Source organism: Calidris pugnax, unplaced genomic scaffold (genome assembly GCF_001431845.1).
Source record: "Calidris pugnax isolate Ruff unplaced genomic scaffold, ASM143184v1 scaffold20, whole genome shotgun sequence".
NCBI lineage: Eukaryota > Metazoa > Chordata > Aves > Charadriiformes > Scolopacidae > Calidris > Calidris pugnax.
The window spans coordinates 20,492,080-20,505,849 of record NW_015094510.1 but is presented as its reverse complement, the minus strand read 5'-3'; the positions used below and the strand labels follow the sequence as shown (position 1 = coordinate 20,505,849).

At 36.4% G+C, this 13,770-nt stretch overlaps 1 protein-coding gene across 9 annotated transcripts in view; it reads left to right on the top strand.

Annotated features, from left to right (window-relative positions):
* The window catches only part of NBEA (neurobeachin), a 506,029-nt gene that overhangs the window by 241,816 nt on the left and 250,443 nt on the right, over positions 1–13,770 (top strand). For all 9 annotated transcript variants that reach the window (XM_014965903.1, XM_014965897.1, XM_014965904.1 and 6 more), the window contains one exon: positions 8,921–8,985. In XM_014965903.1, coding sequence (XP_014821389.1) covers positions 8,921–8,985 — 65 coding nt within the window. The remainder of the gene's footprint in view (positions 1–8,920; positions 8,986–13,770) is intronic.

Sequence of the window (13,770 nt, the reverse complement as noted above, 5' to 3'; positions counted from 1 at the left end):
GCCGAAAGAGTGCGGAGGGGGGGGGGGGGGCAAACCAGGGAGAGCACACCACCACAGGAGCACAACGTGGGAGAGGGGAGGCAAATGAGTGCATTGCCTCTTGTTCTACCTTGCAAGAAAAAATTTTTAAACAATATCAAGAAATTAATCCCACTCCAAGGACAGGTAGAAAAACCAACCAATCAACCAACTAACCCACCCACCTCCACCAAGAAAGATGTGACTTACCAGTGCAAATTTGAAGGAAATTCTCACTGAGTAAATTTGGCGATAGGTTTAGCTCTGAGAATATAGGAAGACCTGCCAACCAGGCACTGGAGAGTTTTCAGTATGCACTAGCACATCTAAATGTGCATTCTGCCTGAAAGTATGGGATAGCTCTTGGGCTTCAGAAATGGCAGCTGCCCAATACAGAAAACAAGCAGAAAAAAAGAAGTCCTTTTCTGGTCCCAGATGATGCCCTGAAATGTGGGGTTCATATAACAGAAACATAATCCACACTTCTTGATGCTAAACATACTCTATTCAAGGCTTTCTAGAAACGTGTAAATCAGAATTAAGGCTCCTTCTTAGGACAGTTAGCTTTATTTCTGTACTATACTGTTTGTATGTCTATTTTATGTTTTAATGTTATTATTTGAAACCTTTTGATTTTCATTATAGATTTATTTGTAATAAGTTTGTATGTTTTTACTCCTGCTGCCAGTATTAGATTCAACTTTAATTATGCTTATTGGTCCTTATTTATTCCCTCCAAAGGTATTTCTAGAGTTCTTATACTCCTTGCTTTTTGTCTAAGTGATAGCTCTTTCAGAGTAGCTGTGAGTGGTAGCACACTAACAAAAGTGTTTGCCGTTTGCCTTTTTGGCACCAACTGCAGTAGGAAGGCTGAAAAGAACAAAGAACCTGCAACTTGATCAACTTGGGCAATTAAGTCTGACATAACTTTGATGGTAAAATTAAGGTTGGTTATGCAAATCCCCGTGGAGGTGTAACTTTTCAATCTCTTTTTTCATAATTGTGAATAAAGTCGGATGTTTTCCCTTTGGCCATATTTTTCTATTTGTCCTATTGGATTATCCACCTTCTCTATATTTCTACCAGTGTGACTACGAGGAGACAGTGCTGCATATCATATCACTGCAAAAATCTGAATTAACATTAGGTGTGGAAGGGAAGGAAACCTAGAAACACACATGCAAACATACAGAAACTCATTGTTTCAGTAATCCACTTTTCCAGCATATCTTGAAAACAGTTATTCTAACAAAATTTTGGATTTGCTTCATGGTTTCTGTCCTGCAGTTTCTTCTCTGCTAACCCCATTTTTGTACCAGTGCTGATATTCATAAGACACAAACACACCTGAAAACTGGTCAGGCGTTTCTTTCCTGGTTTAGTGGGTTAAGCTGGCTGACACCCTAGTTCAAAAACCACCAGAACTACTCAAACAGAAGAATTCAGGATTGCAATCTGGGAGCACAGAGGAAAAGAGAGAAATTGCCACTTGTGTTTTCATGGCAGAAAGCTGTAAATTCAGATCTCTGCCTCTAATGGAACCATACTCTTAGGCTGCAGTTTCAATGTTCAGCTTATGCTTCACTCTGGCCTGAATCACACTGCCATAGGTATCATATTTTCTCCATGCTAAGTTCCATATTCCATTTCACCAATACATGGAAACAGTTACATCAAAATAAAACTCTGGATAAAATAGTAATATTTAATTGATTATACTTCTAGAGTAGCCATGAAAGCAATAGCTCCTAGCAGGTGGCAGGTAAGGTGGCAGGGGCTGTAGGAAAGAAAGACTCCCCCTGTGGCAGTCAAGAAAGAGAATGGAATTTTGGCATTTGATGGGAGAAAAAAAATTGAAAAAAAATCCCACAGATTGTCATACACTGGACAAAGGGCCAGAAAGGTGTATGAAAATATCAGTCATGTAGCTCCAAACTGAGGGTTGTAACTTCACTTTTTATCACAGAATGAAGTTTAAGTTCAATAAATAAAGTCTTTCTAGCTGAAGCGAGTACTTTCTCTAATATTGTCATGCTATTTGGGCTATACAAAGGTCCATCAAGAGAGAAACGATATTTCTGCTGTGTCCTTATCCATTATCAAATAGATTATCAAACAGATTAAATGTACTTATATTCTGATGTTGATTTGGGGCTCTTCAGAGTCCAGAACATAGCCTATGCCCAAGCAGGTTTTTATGCACAGGTAGTGTAACTTCCAAAACCAGAAATGAACTCCACTACAAGCTACAGGGGAAGTAGAAAACTTATTCCTTTATATTTTTTTGCTCTAGAAATTAAGTGGAGGGGGGTTGGGCAATGTTTTGTGTTTTCTATTTCTCCCCCTCCCCCGCAGTGTTTCTCAGTTGCTTTATAGAATTCTGTAAGTTTCCCAAAAGACTATCACTTTGCATTATCTAGAGGGGATTTTTATGCTAAAGGGGTGTCAGAGAATTTTCTTGCATTAATTCCTTGTCCATGTGTGGAATGTATTCAGCCCAATCTTAGTCTTCAACTCATGGCCATCTGCTTCTGATAATCTAACTTTCAAATGGAAACCATCGGTGTATTCTTTCCTACTTGTTGAGCAATTTTACTTTCCTGATTATTCTATGAGATGTCCTTCAAGATCCACTTAGAAAACTACTTCTGTGTTTTGCCTTTAGTAATAAGCAGACTCTCTTCTTCAAGATCTTTCTTATCCCAGAGTCATCATGGATCTTGTGGTCCTTTCGCTTGCCTGTCCTTGTCAGAGTATTTTTGTCAAAAAATGTCAAGGACTACATTTATTACACATCAGTGAGATGCTGATCTGAACTTCTAGATTCATGCCAAAATAGACAGGATCAGAAAAACCTTAAGAATTACTTTCCCCATATCTTAATCTGGCAAGGTGCCTTCCCTGTTGCCTACAACTGAGAAGGATCTTAGATCAGAAGAAAACACTGAGAAAGCTGGGAAGAGTCAGCTGGTATTTCTTACAAGGCTGAGAAAGGGTGCAAAAGCTCATTATTGGAGGCCATCATTATTAATAAATATACCATAGTTTTAGAGGGTTTCATTATATATATATAATGGAGGCAATGTGAGGAATAGTTTTCTATTCATCAAAAAGTCTTCTGGTGCTTTTTGGAAGACTTCAAATTAGTTATTCACCTCTAATATCAAAGACTGGTTGAATAATAAGTGGACTGGCTTTTAGGATTTGTAGCCATACGTAGCAACACATGTTGTTAATAATATTTTTAGTGTCTCTTAAATATAGAACTATTTTTCCAGTCAGGAAGGAAGCTCTAGAAGTTATGAAGATGTGTGTATCTTCTAGCACATATCTGCTGTCTGCATTATAAGATATGCAGAATTTCTGCAAGGTGATTAAGGTTAATATTGTATCATCTAAATAAAATTGGCTATTTCCTCCGTTTTGTTTGGAAGACATAAATTTTTTTGCAATTGTGGATTTTTATTTTTTTTCTCCTAAGATACCAATGAAATGTTCCTCTGGGAATGTTTGACTTCATTTCCAAGACAAATCGTGCAATTACCACAGGTGATCAGAAGGGCAATGGGTCTGTGTGCTTCTAAGAAAGCGAAAAATTAACATATTACTCCAGTTCAAGAAAATAAAGGAAAAAATGAGGCTTTAGTCTTGTGAAAGTGAAATCTGAAACTTCCTATTACCTTTGCTGCATTGTGAAAGTCATATCCACATAAATAGCGTTGTGAAAGGTTGACATTCTTTTCCTTTCTGTGATTTGGCTAGAAGCCCAGTGTATTCCAATACTTGCAGATTTTTATTCCAGGAGGATGTCGTCAGTCATTCTGCAACTTCCTTATTGTGGGAAATAGTCACCTTTAAAATGGATGACCTATAGTAAAATCCTAAAATTGATCCCAAATTTGCTTTAAGGAGTAGACCAAAACCACATTTTATTTATCATCTATCAGCAGTATATATGTGAGTGTGAGAAAAGGATAAAGGCAGTAAAATTGGAATTCTTAGATCTGATTCTCATTCCAAGCAATAATGGAAGGTTTTAAGACTCCAATACCTTTAGCCCAATTCTTCTAGGAATGGTAGGGACAGTGATCTTAAAACCTGTATAATCTTCTCTAAATTTTATGAGCAATCTGATCAGAAATTTATGAGACTGTACCTTGAAATCAGTTGGTTTTACTGGTTTTATCTACTTTTAATGGGCGTGGTTTTCTGCCATGAAGAAACATTTCCTTCCATCTTGTAATATTTTCCTTGAATCCTTCCTCTTAAAAAGTAAAGAAAGTTATCCATGATTTTAGAGGGTAACTTCACAACATGGAATTCAAACCTAACCTAAATTACATGCATGTTGTGAATTGCAAATGCATTTTAATAAAATTTCCTCTTCCTTATCCTGATGAAAGGTAGCACCTGTTCAGTTCTGTACAAGACTTTTCTCCAAAATATTCAGGGGTCTAGAAAGAAGAGAGTCAGAATAACAGAATATTATCTGTCTCAAGAAGTTATGGTTAACATACTGTGACTGAAGAATTGAGATATCAACTGAGTTATTGATACCTTAGACTAGAAAATTCAATAAATATTCAATTTGACAAAAATGAAAAAAAAAAATGCTCAGATTAGTTTAAGGTGTAGAGAAGAGAGATCTCCAAAGAAGCTACAACTGATTGAGACAGTGGTACCTGTAGAATCAGAATCATGGTATTGTCTAGGTTGGAAGGGACCTTTAAGATCATCTAGTCCAATCATCACTAAACCATGTTTCCAAGCGCTATGTCAACCCATCTTTTTAATACCTCCAGGGATGGTGCCTCAGCCACTTTCCTGGGCAGCCCATTCCAATGCTTAATAACCCTTCCAGTGTAAAAAATTTTCCTAATATCCAATCTGAACCTCCCCTGTTGCAACTCAAGGCCATTTCCTCTTGTCCTATTGCCTGTGACCTGGGAGAAGAGACTGACCCCAGTAAGACCTCTTACAGAGGTCTGTAGTGGAAGAAGAATTGTAAGGTGATTACTATGGCAGTTATCTGTCCATTCAGTAACTACAGTTTGTTGAGAAACTTGTAATTTGTGATACAATTTTAGACTTCCTTGCAGAAATTGGAAAGAATGAGAGCTCTCAGGTAAATTATGGAAACTCTGAGAATCACTATTCCTTGTTTTTATAAAGATATTAGGTCAGATTCATTATTTAATTTTTAATACTATCACAAGATATTTTTTTAAGAAATTTTGTAATCATCATCAATAAAAACTTTTGAATTATTGTGAGCAAAGGTTGATTTAGAAATAAGTATAATATAAACTAAAAAAAAAAATTCTTAGTGTACCAAGCCTAGCTGTTCCTTTTTTGCTTCATCATTATTATTTTTTACCTGTGCAAATTTTGTGGTATCAATTTAACATGTTGCTAAATTTGTTAATACTATCTTGCCTCTTTTTTTTTTTTTTTTTTTTAATGTACTGGGCATTGGAGAATTTTCAAGAAATAGGACTAGGAAAAGACACTTAAAAATACAAATTATAAGAATATCAGAGATTAAGAAAATATACATCTTATTTTGAAAGAAAAAAACCAAACAAATACATTTCAAGTAATATTTGTACTGTGTTATGGTTCGTTATTTAGAAGTTTTAGCCTTCAACTCTTATCCCAGTTTTATTCATCTCCTGTCCTCCTCTGCATGGACAGTTTCATAACCAGTTCAGTCTGAACCTTCTGTCATGGAACGTGTAAGGATGCTTTTCAAACAATGATAGAATAGAGGAGAAAGGACAAATTAGGGGAGCAGGGGGGCAGCGATTATCAATAGCTAATCATTTTGTACATTTTTTGATGTCTTCAATAGAAGAATGTTATGTATAACATAAAATATTTAGAACATAGCCACAGTGGACAGTAATTGAACTGAACGTCTAAAGTTGTCATAGAATCATAGAATGGTTAGAGTTGGAAGGGCCCTTAGAGATCATCTAGTTCCAACCCCCCCTATAATTTTTAATTAATGTGTATGAAGAAAATTTTTTAAATTTCTTTTAACATGATTGAAGTTAAAAATGAAATTTGATATCTTCATCCTGGTTTTAGTACCAAAAAAGTGGTGTCATCCTTCTCGAACACTGTCTGTATTAGACAGGCTCTAAATGCACCTCTATCCCCAAGTCTTCTACACCAGACCTTGTTCTGGGAGGTGCACTGCTGGCAGTGATAGTCCTCCCCGCTGCTCTGTCAAGCAGGAGCCCCAAGGGAAGAAAGGTCAATGCATCTTTCTTGTATGGAAGAAATTCTCCGGTACATGATTTTGTTGAAGTCTTCTGTGACTTCAGCATGTGATTGGCATCAGCATTTGTGAGGCACAGAAAAATCTCCCCCAGCTCTTGTTTTAAAGGCCCAGAAGATTCAGGATATGAACTACACCAAAACCACCTGATATGTGTTGTGGTCATTCAAGCACTTAGCCGCTAATAGCCAAATGTCTCTGTTATGATTCGACTTGCCTATAGCATAAATTTTCCAACCACTGTCACTACATCCATTACATCTATTGTTTATCTTTCTGCTTCTTGCGTCTCAAGGGTGAGAAGGATTTTCTATGGAATCTAAGATAATGTAAACAAAATTGCTGCACATTTTTTGAGCTTATAACTCCACATCTTAATCCAGTTCTTAAAGTGCATGCAGCAATCTGAACAGCCTTGTAAAGGCAACTGTAATGCTGGCATTTCTGAGTATTTCAGTTTATTCTTTGGGTCTTTTTAAATTAAACTGAAAAAAAAGAAAACCAGGTCTCTTCATAAGTATAGTTCACCTCTCAGGATCATGAATCTGTTATATTAAATTATGCCTAAAACTGAGAGGAAATTATAATAGTTATAATTATTCCCTTATTTGTAGATTAATGGAGGGTTGGGAGCTTGTAGTGAAGTTTGTAGTAGTAAGTTTGTAGTGAAGCAAAGCATGAACCATGAATCCTGGTTTCTTTCTCGTTCTGCATCATTATGTTTTCCACTAGTTTTTGGTCTATAGTTTGACAGGTTTAATGCATTTTTGTCATGAAGAATTACTTTGGATAAACTAATGAGATTTTCCAAGAAGATATTTGTTTGCTTCCACATAGTTATCTAATGGCTTTTTAGGTATCTTAAGATATCTCACCTAAAATCCACATAGTAATTTTGGGTGTCCTGGGGTGTCTGAGACATTTGCACTAAGCCAGAGGATCTGACAAAGGACTTTCAAGAATCTCTTGGTCTTTTTCAAACACAGGTAGACCTTCTGTCTCTCTTTAAAATTTTAATTAACCTGCTTTCTTCTAGCTGTCTTTTTAATTGTAGTTGCACCAGTTCTGCTTTCCTGACTGCAGAGTCATATCAGCTGTGGTGCAGAAAAGCATCTCAAAAGAAAATGCTGATAGGAGTTTTTATAGCGTTCAATAAAAGGCTCTGATTAAAAAAATAAAATAAAATGCTACACCTCAAATACTATCTCTAACCCAGACTGTTGTTCCTTAAAATGGCACTAGATGTTTATATTTAGGCAATTGAATCCTTTCCTTCTTAGTTGCTCAGAGTGACTTATACCAAGGTGATTTAATTGCTTCCAAAAATTAGATCATTAGGCTTGTTTCAGTTACTGGATTTGGAAAAGAACACAAGCAACAGCACTGAAGAAAGGACCTGTTACAATGGCTTTCCAGCCCACAAGTTAGAGGCTTGAGTGCTGACACTCCATCTTCCCTAATCAGGACTTACCTGCTTAGTAATAGGTTAAGAGTATGTTCATTATTTGGATACTTTAGTAGCTTGCCTCTTATAAAACCAACCATGAGTGCAAGATTATTGCTATAGGGCTTTCTTTTTTAAGATGCGTGACTTGGTCAAATCTGTGAATTTTCATAAGATCAGTTAGAAACACCTTGCTGATTAATGACTAGTTTTCACACCTGTTCTTTGAGAAAATTTTCTTATCTGTGCAAAGCTATCTTTTTTGCCTATATTGAGATTTCTGCCTGATTTTTAGTTCTAGAAAAAAGGAAATGTAAAGTAGAATAGTTCTGTAACTATAACTCTCTCTACCCATTCTTGTTTATAACACGTATATGTTATAAATGTTTACTACTCTTAAAAAAAAGTTTTAAGGTATTATCCCAAAATAAAGTAACCTTTACTTGCTCGAGAGGTATCTCCATCTTTGTACATCTCAAGCAGTAAAAATCTGTTCGTGTGTTAGAGGCACTAGATTGTATGGCAAAAAGTTGTTTGTAATGTATTGAGAATTTTCTCTTTAACTTAGTAGTACGTGAAGTAAAAGCTGTTATCTTTTAATGTCTGTTAAGTGGTTTAAATCAGTTTCAAAAGTTTATCTTGTAAATCCATGTTAATAGTAAAAGAATTTAAAAAAAAAAAAAAAAAAAAAAAAAGTTTGTTATTAGCAACTGGTTTTGTTTTCACTTATAACGGGGAAGAAACAAAGACCAAGCTCAAGGAGGGATGGATGGTATACAGATTATTGCCTGCCTTATATGATAAAGTGTACAAGGGGTAACAGTGAAGCAAAGTGAAGAAACTACTGCTGCTGTACTTTGTTGCACTTAATATGTTCATTGGGCAACTGTATGAGTTGGAGAAACAAGATGTGTTTTCATGTTCTCTGGACAAGGAAACTAAAGCTTGCTTTAGGGTGAAGCTGAAAACATGACCACCTAAAATTTATTTGAAAATCAGAATGAATTACAGTTTTTAAATGACCAGGTCATTCTTCTTTGGGGAAAAAAGAAAAAAGAAAAGCATTAAATTAAGCTCAGCCTAAATTCATGCTCTTTAGGAAGTCATTAGGGTCAGCTTCAGAAATGTGGTTTAAAATCCTTGGGTTTTGATCATGTTATATTTTATCTTCTTAGGAATGGCAAAATTCTATTCAGAAGAATGCAGGACTTGCATTTATTGAGCTCATCAATGAAGGAAGGTAATTAATTTTAAAGCTTTTGAACAAGTAGTCATTTTGCATTTATTCCATTGGGTGATAATACTTCCTCACCATCTGTTCCAAAAAGATTGTGAAAAGGCCATTTTAATTAAGAGGCTTATGGTATAGATACTTTGTATAGTAAATATTTAATTTGAAAATGTGTAAATTCTGAAAATTTTGTTTATTGACAGAGGGGAATAGAGCTCCCATGAACTGTATATAGATTTGGGTTTATTTGAGAACTGAACCACCATTTTCCAGAGCAGCAAGGTTGTTTTACCCAGGCAGTCCGGGGAGCCCAATCTGTAAACCCATCTGCTGCTCCATCTGTTTTAGGAGCACAACATTCATTGTACAGATGCACTTCTCTATACTATCAGTTCATGAGGAATTATTCTATCTAGAATTTCTGGTCCAATTTGAGTTCTGTAAAATACACAGGACGTTGTGTTTATAAGAGCTCTCTTGCTTTTGCAAGTTGTTAAGATACTTTATTATCAATCCTCAAGTAATTTTAATGCTGTATTCTGTACAATGGTTGTCAGTACTTCCGGCCAGCACAGGGGGACTCTTTGGCCTTCCTGGTAGTGGAATGCCAAAGACAAACGGACCCTCTCATGTGTGACCTGTATTGGCCAGTACATTAAATCTTTTTGAATCTAGATGTCTGGATATGTGCAGCTGAAAAAAAAATAATAATATAGCAGTATGCTTGTTGAAGTGATATTGTCATTTTATACATGGTTTCATTTTTTCACCAATAGTATGTCATTTCCAATACTGTAGTATCAAATCTTCTCTTTATCATAGGACATTTTTTGTCTAGCTGATACTTCAGTGGTTAAATCATGCATTCATTTAAAAGGAAGATTAGAACACATCAGAGATACAAATATAGGAACATTAGTATCTGGAAAACAGAAGCATGTAGCTTAATACCCAGTTTTTGGTTGGTGTAAATTCTCTGAATGCACACAAAGTTACACTGCAATATAGCAGTTGGAAATGTAGTCCTTTCCTTGGAAATTCTTCTTGCTATGCAGCAGCAATATGAGTTTGCACCATAATAGGGCTCACCTGGGTGGATCGTGTACTGCACACTATACAATAAATATTACATGGTAATAGATTTAATTATAGTAAGTTTATTTTCTCAGATAGTAATATAGAATCCTGTTTTGACCCTTTTTATTTTCTCAAGCAGGCAAGTGGATTCAGATATTACTACATGCTCACTATTGATAAAAATGCTCATTCTGAACAAATCCTAAATCCATATATTTTTAGTAGTCAGGTATTCACATATCAGTGGACCCTCTACTCTCCTCTAACAATAACTTTTCAAAAAGAAGTTGTATTCAAAAACTGCTGCTTAAATCCAATCAAAGGAATTTCTGATGAAACTGCCCTTAGACACATGTTCCTCCATATACTTTTGCCAAAAAAGTGTTTTAGAACAAGTGTATGTGCCTTACTAGAACGCTGTTTGCAATCAGCCCATCCATTTTTAATTTATCCTTTTGGGTATAAAGATAACAATCCTTTAACTGGAAATTGTTATAAATATTTATTCTGCTTAATAGCTAAACTTGTGAATGCAATTCATCAATCATAGCTAGAGAATGCAATTGTGCAGTTGTCAACAATTAACAGGACATAAACAGTTGATGAATGTGCAGCTGAATTAAAGTGCTCCCTAGGATAACCTGAAATTATAAACTGGATCATTTAAAGGAATCTAACAAAAGATCTTTATAATTAAAACAAAGCAGGGTTAATGGGATGTAAAATTGCATATAATCGCTGTGCAATAATGATTGAATTTTAAATTATTAAAAGCAAAATGAAGGCTAAGAATATTTTTAAGGACTTTCCGGGTAAGATTTTGAGAGACCTGTGTAATTAATCAACAGTTTTAAGAAAGCTTTTTCTTTTCAGCATGGAGGAACAGGTTTAGATGTAATGCAGAGGATCATAGTTTTCAATATCTTCAGTTAGATGTTTGTCTGTTTTAATATATGGATGCTATAAGGTGATTTTCTGAGTACCACACTTTTGTTGTTTCTGTTTGAAATAATTTGAGTGCCTTTCTGATCTTTGCCTTTATTAGAAATGTTCTGAAACAAAATGTGTCAGTTTAGTTGCAGTTAAAAAATATAACATCTATATTCCTGTCACTTAAATAAATTGCATTTTCATTTTAAATCAGTTGATTTGCTGTGTTTGTTTCCCTTTTTCTTGGTTTAGATAATGTTTTGTTAGAAAGGTTTGAATGACACATATTTGTAGAATTCAGTGTACAAACAGTCTGACACAGCTCTCTAAAAACAGGAACTGTTATTACAGTTTTTGATGTAACAAGAGTATCTGACTGTAGATTTAAAGTAATACTTTCAAGGAAAACATAGGCAAAGATATTTAATGTGGAATTGTAGAATAACACCATCTATAAAATACCTGAAAGATTATAGGATCATAAAACAGTTGGAGTTGGAAGGGACCTTAAAGATCATGGAGTTCCAACCCCCCCACCATGGGCAGGGACACCTCCCACTAGAGCAGGTTGCTCAAAGCCCCATCCAGCCTGGCCTTGAACACTTCCAGGGATGGGGCATCCACAACTTCCCTGGGCAACCTGTTTCAGTGTCTCACCACCCTCACAGTAAAGAATTTCTGCCTAATATCTAATCCAAATCTCCCCTCTTCCAATTTAAAACCATTACCCCTTGTCCTGTCACTACACTTCCTGACAGGAAAGACATCCTGGTTATGATCTTGAACTTTATGCTTCTTTATAATCAGTCTCACACTATGAATATTTGAAGTTGAGGGTATCACACATGTCAAGAGCTTCACTGATAGCAGCTTAATTAGGATTTCAGATTTCCATTAAGGTGTACACATAAGTAGGCTTCTTAATTTAAGAGCTGGATGTATCTGCAATATTGGCTGTAAAAGAGCACATGAAAAGAGTTCTTTAAGAATGATGTGGGAGGGACATTAAAACCTACATTTAAGCGGAGTGGTGCTGGATGAGGTCAACAGAAAAGGGTACAGCGTGACAAGAACAAGAGATAAGATAGGAGCACCTGCCTCAAGTAAATATGTACACAAATGCATACAGCTTGGGAAGCTAGCACTAGAGATTACTTCACAAGGAATCACAAAACTCTGACATCACTGGAATGAATGAGATTTGGTGGGACAGCCTGCACCGGATGGCAGAAGTGCTGTGATGGACAGATACAAGTTCTTCAGGGAAGATAGGCAGAGAAGGCAAGGAGGGAGTGTTGCCTTCTCTGTGAAGGAGCAGCTCAGATATATGGAGCTCTTCAGTGGGATGGATGACAGTCTGGTTGATAACTTGCAGTACAAGATTAGAGGAGAGTCCAGTAAGGGTGATGTCATGGTGGGTTTGTTACAGACCACCCATTCAGGCTGAGGCAAAGAAAGAAGAATTCTTGAAATAATTTGAGGAAGTATCTGGATCACAAACCCTCGTTCTCATGGGGATCTTTAACCTTCCTGACATCCTCTGGAAGTGTAATAAGGTGGGATGCATGCAGTTAAGATTTCTGGGGGGTGCTGGGGATGAATTCTTGATAGTTGATGAGCAAACTAAGAATGACTTAGAGCTGGATCTGCTATACAGTAGCAGACAAAAATTGGTTTTGGATGTGGTAATTAATGGCATCTTTGGCTGTAGTTACCATGAAATAATGAAGTTCAAGATCCTGAGGGATATGAGGATAGAGGGTAGCAGAGTGGAGACTTCCTGAGTGCAGATTGTAGCATATTCAGGAAACAAATAAGCAGGATCCCATGGGAGACAGATGTGGAGGTCAAGGCAGCTCTGAAAAGCTGTCAGGCTTTTAAGTACAGCATCATCCAAGCACAAGAATAGGAAAAAAAGTAGATGTATCAAGAGACTGGTTTGGCCAACCAAGGAAATTCTAGTAGAGCTCTGGTGCAAAAAAGAGAGTACACAGAATGTGGAAGTAGAAGCAGGCTAGAAAGAAGGAATTTAGAAACATTGCTTGAGCGTATAAGGAATGTATTCAGGAAGGCCAACACTCAAGTGGAAATGAGACTTGGAAGACATATCAGGGGCAACAAAAACTTTTAACAGTTCATTAGTAGTAAAAGGGTGACCAAGGAAAATGCACCCTGTTGCTGAACGGGACAGATGATTTAGTGACAGATAAGACTGAAGTGCTCAGTGCCTGTTTTGCCTGGGTCTTCACAAGGTTTCTCAAGCCCCTGTCTTTAGTGAAACGGTTCAAGGAAGATAACTCCTTGCAGTAGATGAGGACTGAGTTAAGGATTCCTTGAGATAACTTGTCCTATACAAATCCATAATACCTCATCTTCAAAATAGTACAAAAGAAAAGACAGAGAACTATAAGCTGGTCAGCTTTTCTTCTGTCTCTTGGAAAGCCATGTAGTAAGTCCTTTTGGAACACATTTCTGGCCAAAGGAAAGAGAAGGTAATTGAGAACAGCCAACATGGATTAACAAAAGCTAAACCATCCCTGACCAATATTTTTGCCTTCTGTGATAAAACAGCTAGATTTGTGGACACGGGGAGGAACACAATTTACCTTGACATTGGCAAGGTTTCCACACTGTGTCCCACAATACTCACGTATCAGAGTTAGAATGTTTCATTCTGAATGGATGGACAACTATATAGGTAGAAAACTGGCTACATAATGGGGCGGGACTCCAAGGGTTGTGGTTAATTGGTCATACTCCACCTTGATCTTTTTGACGAGTATCTCA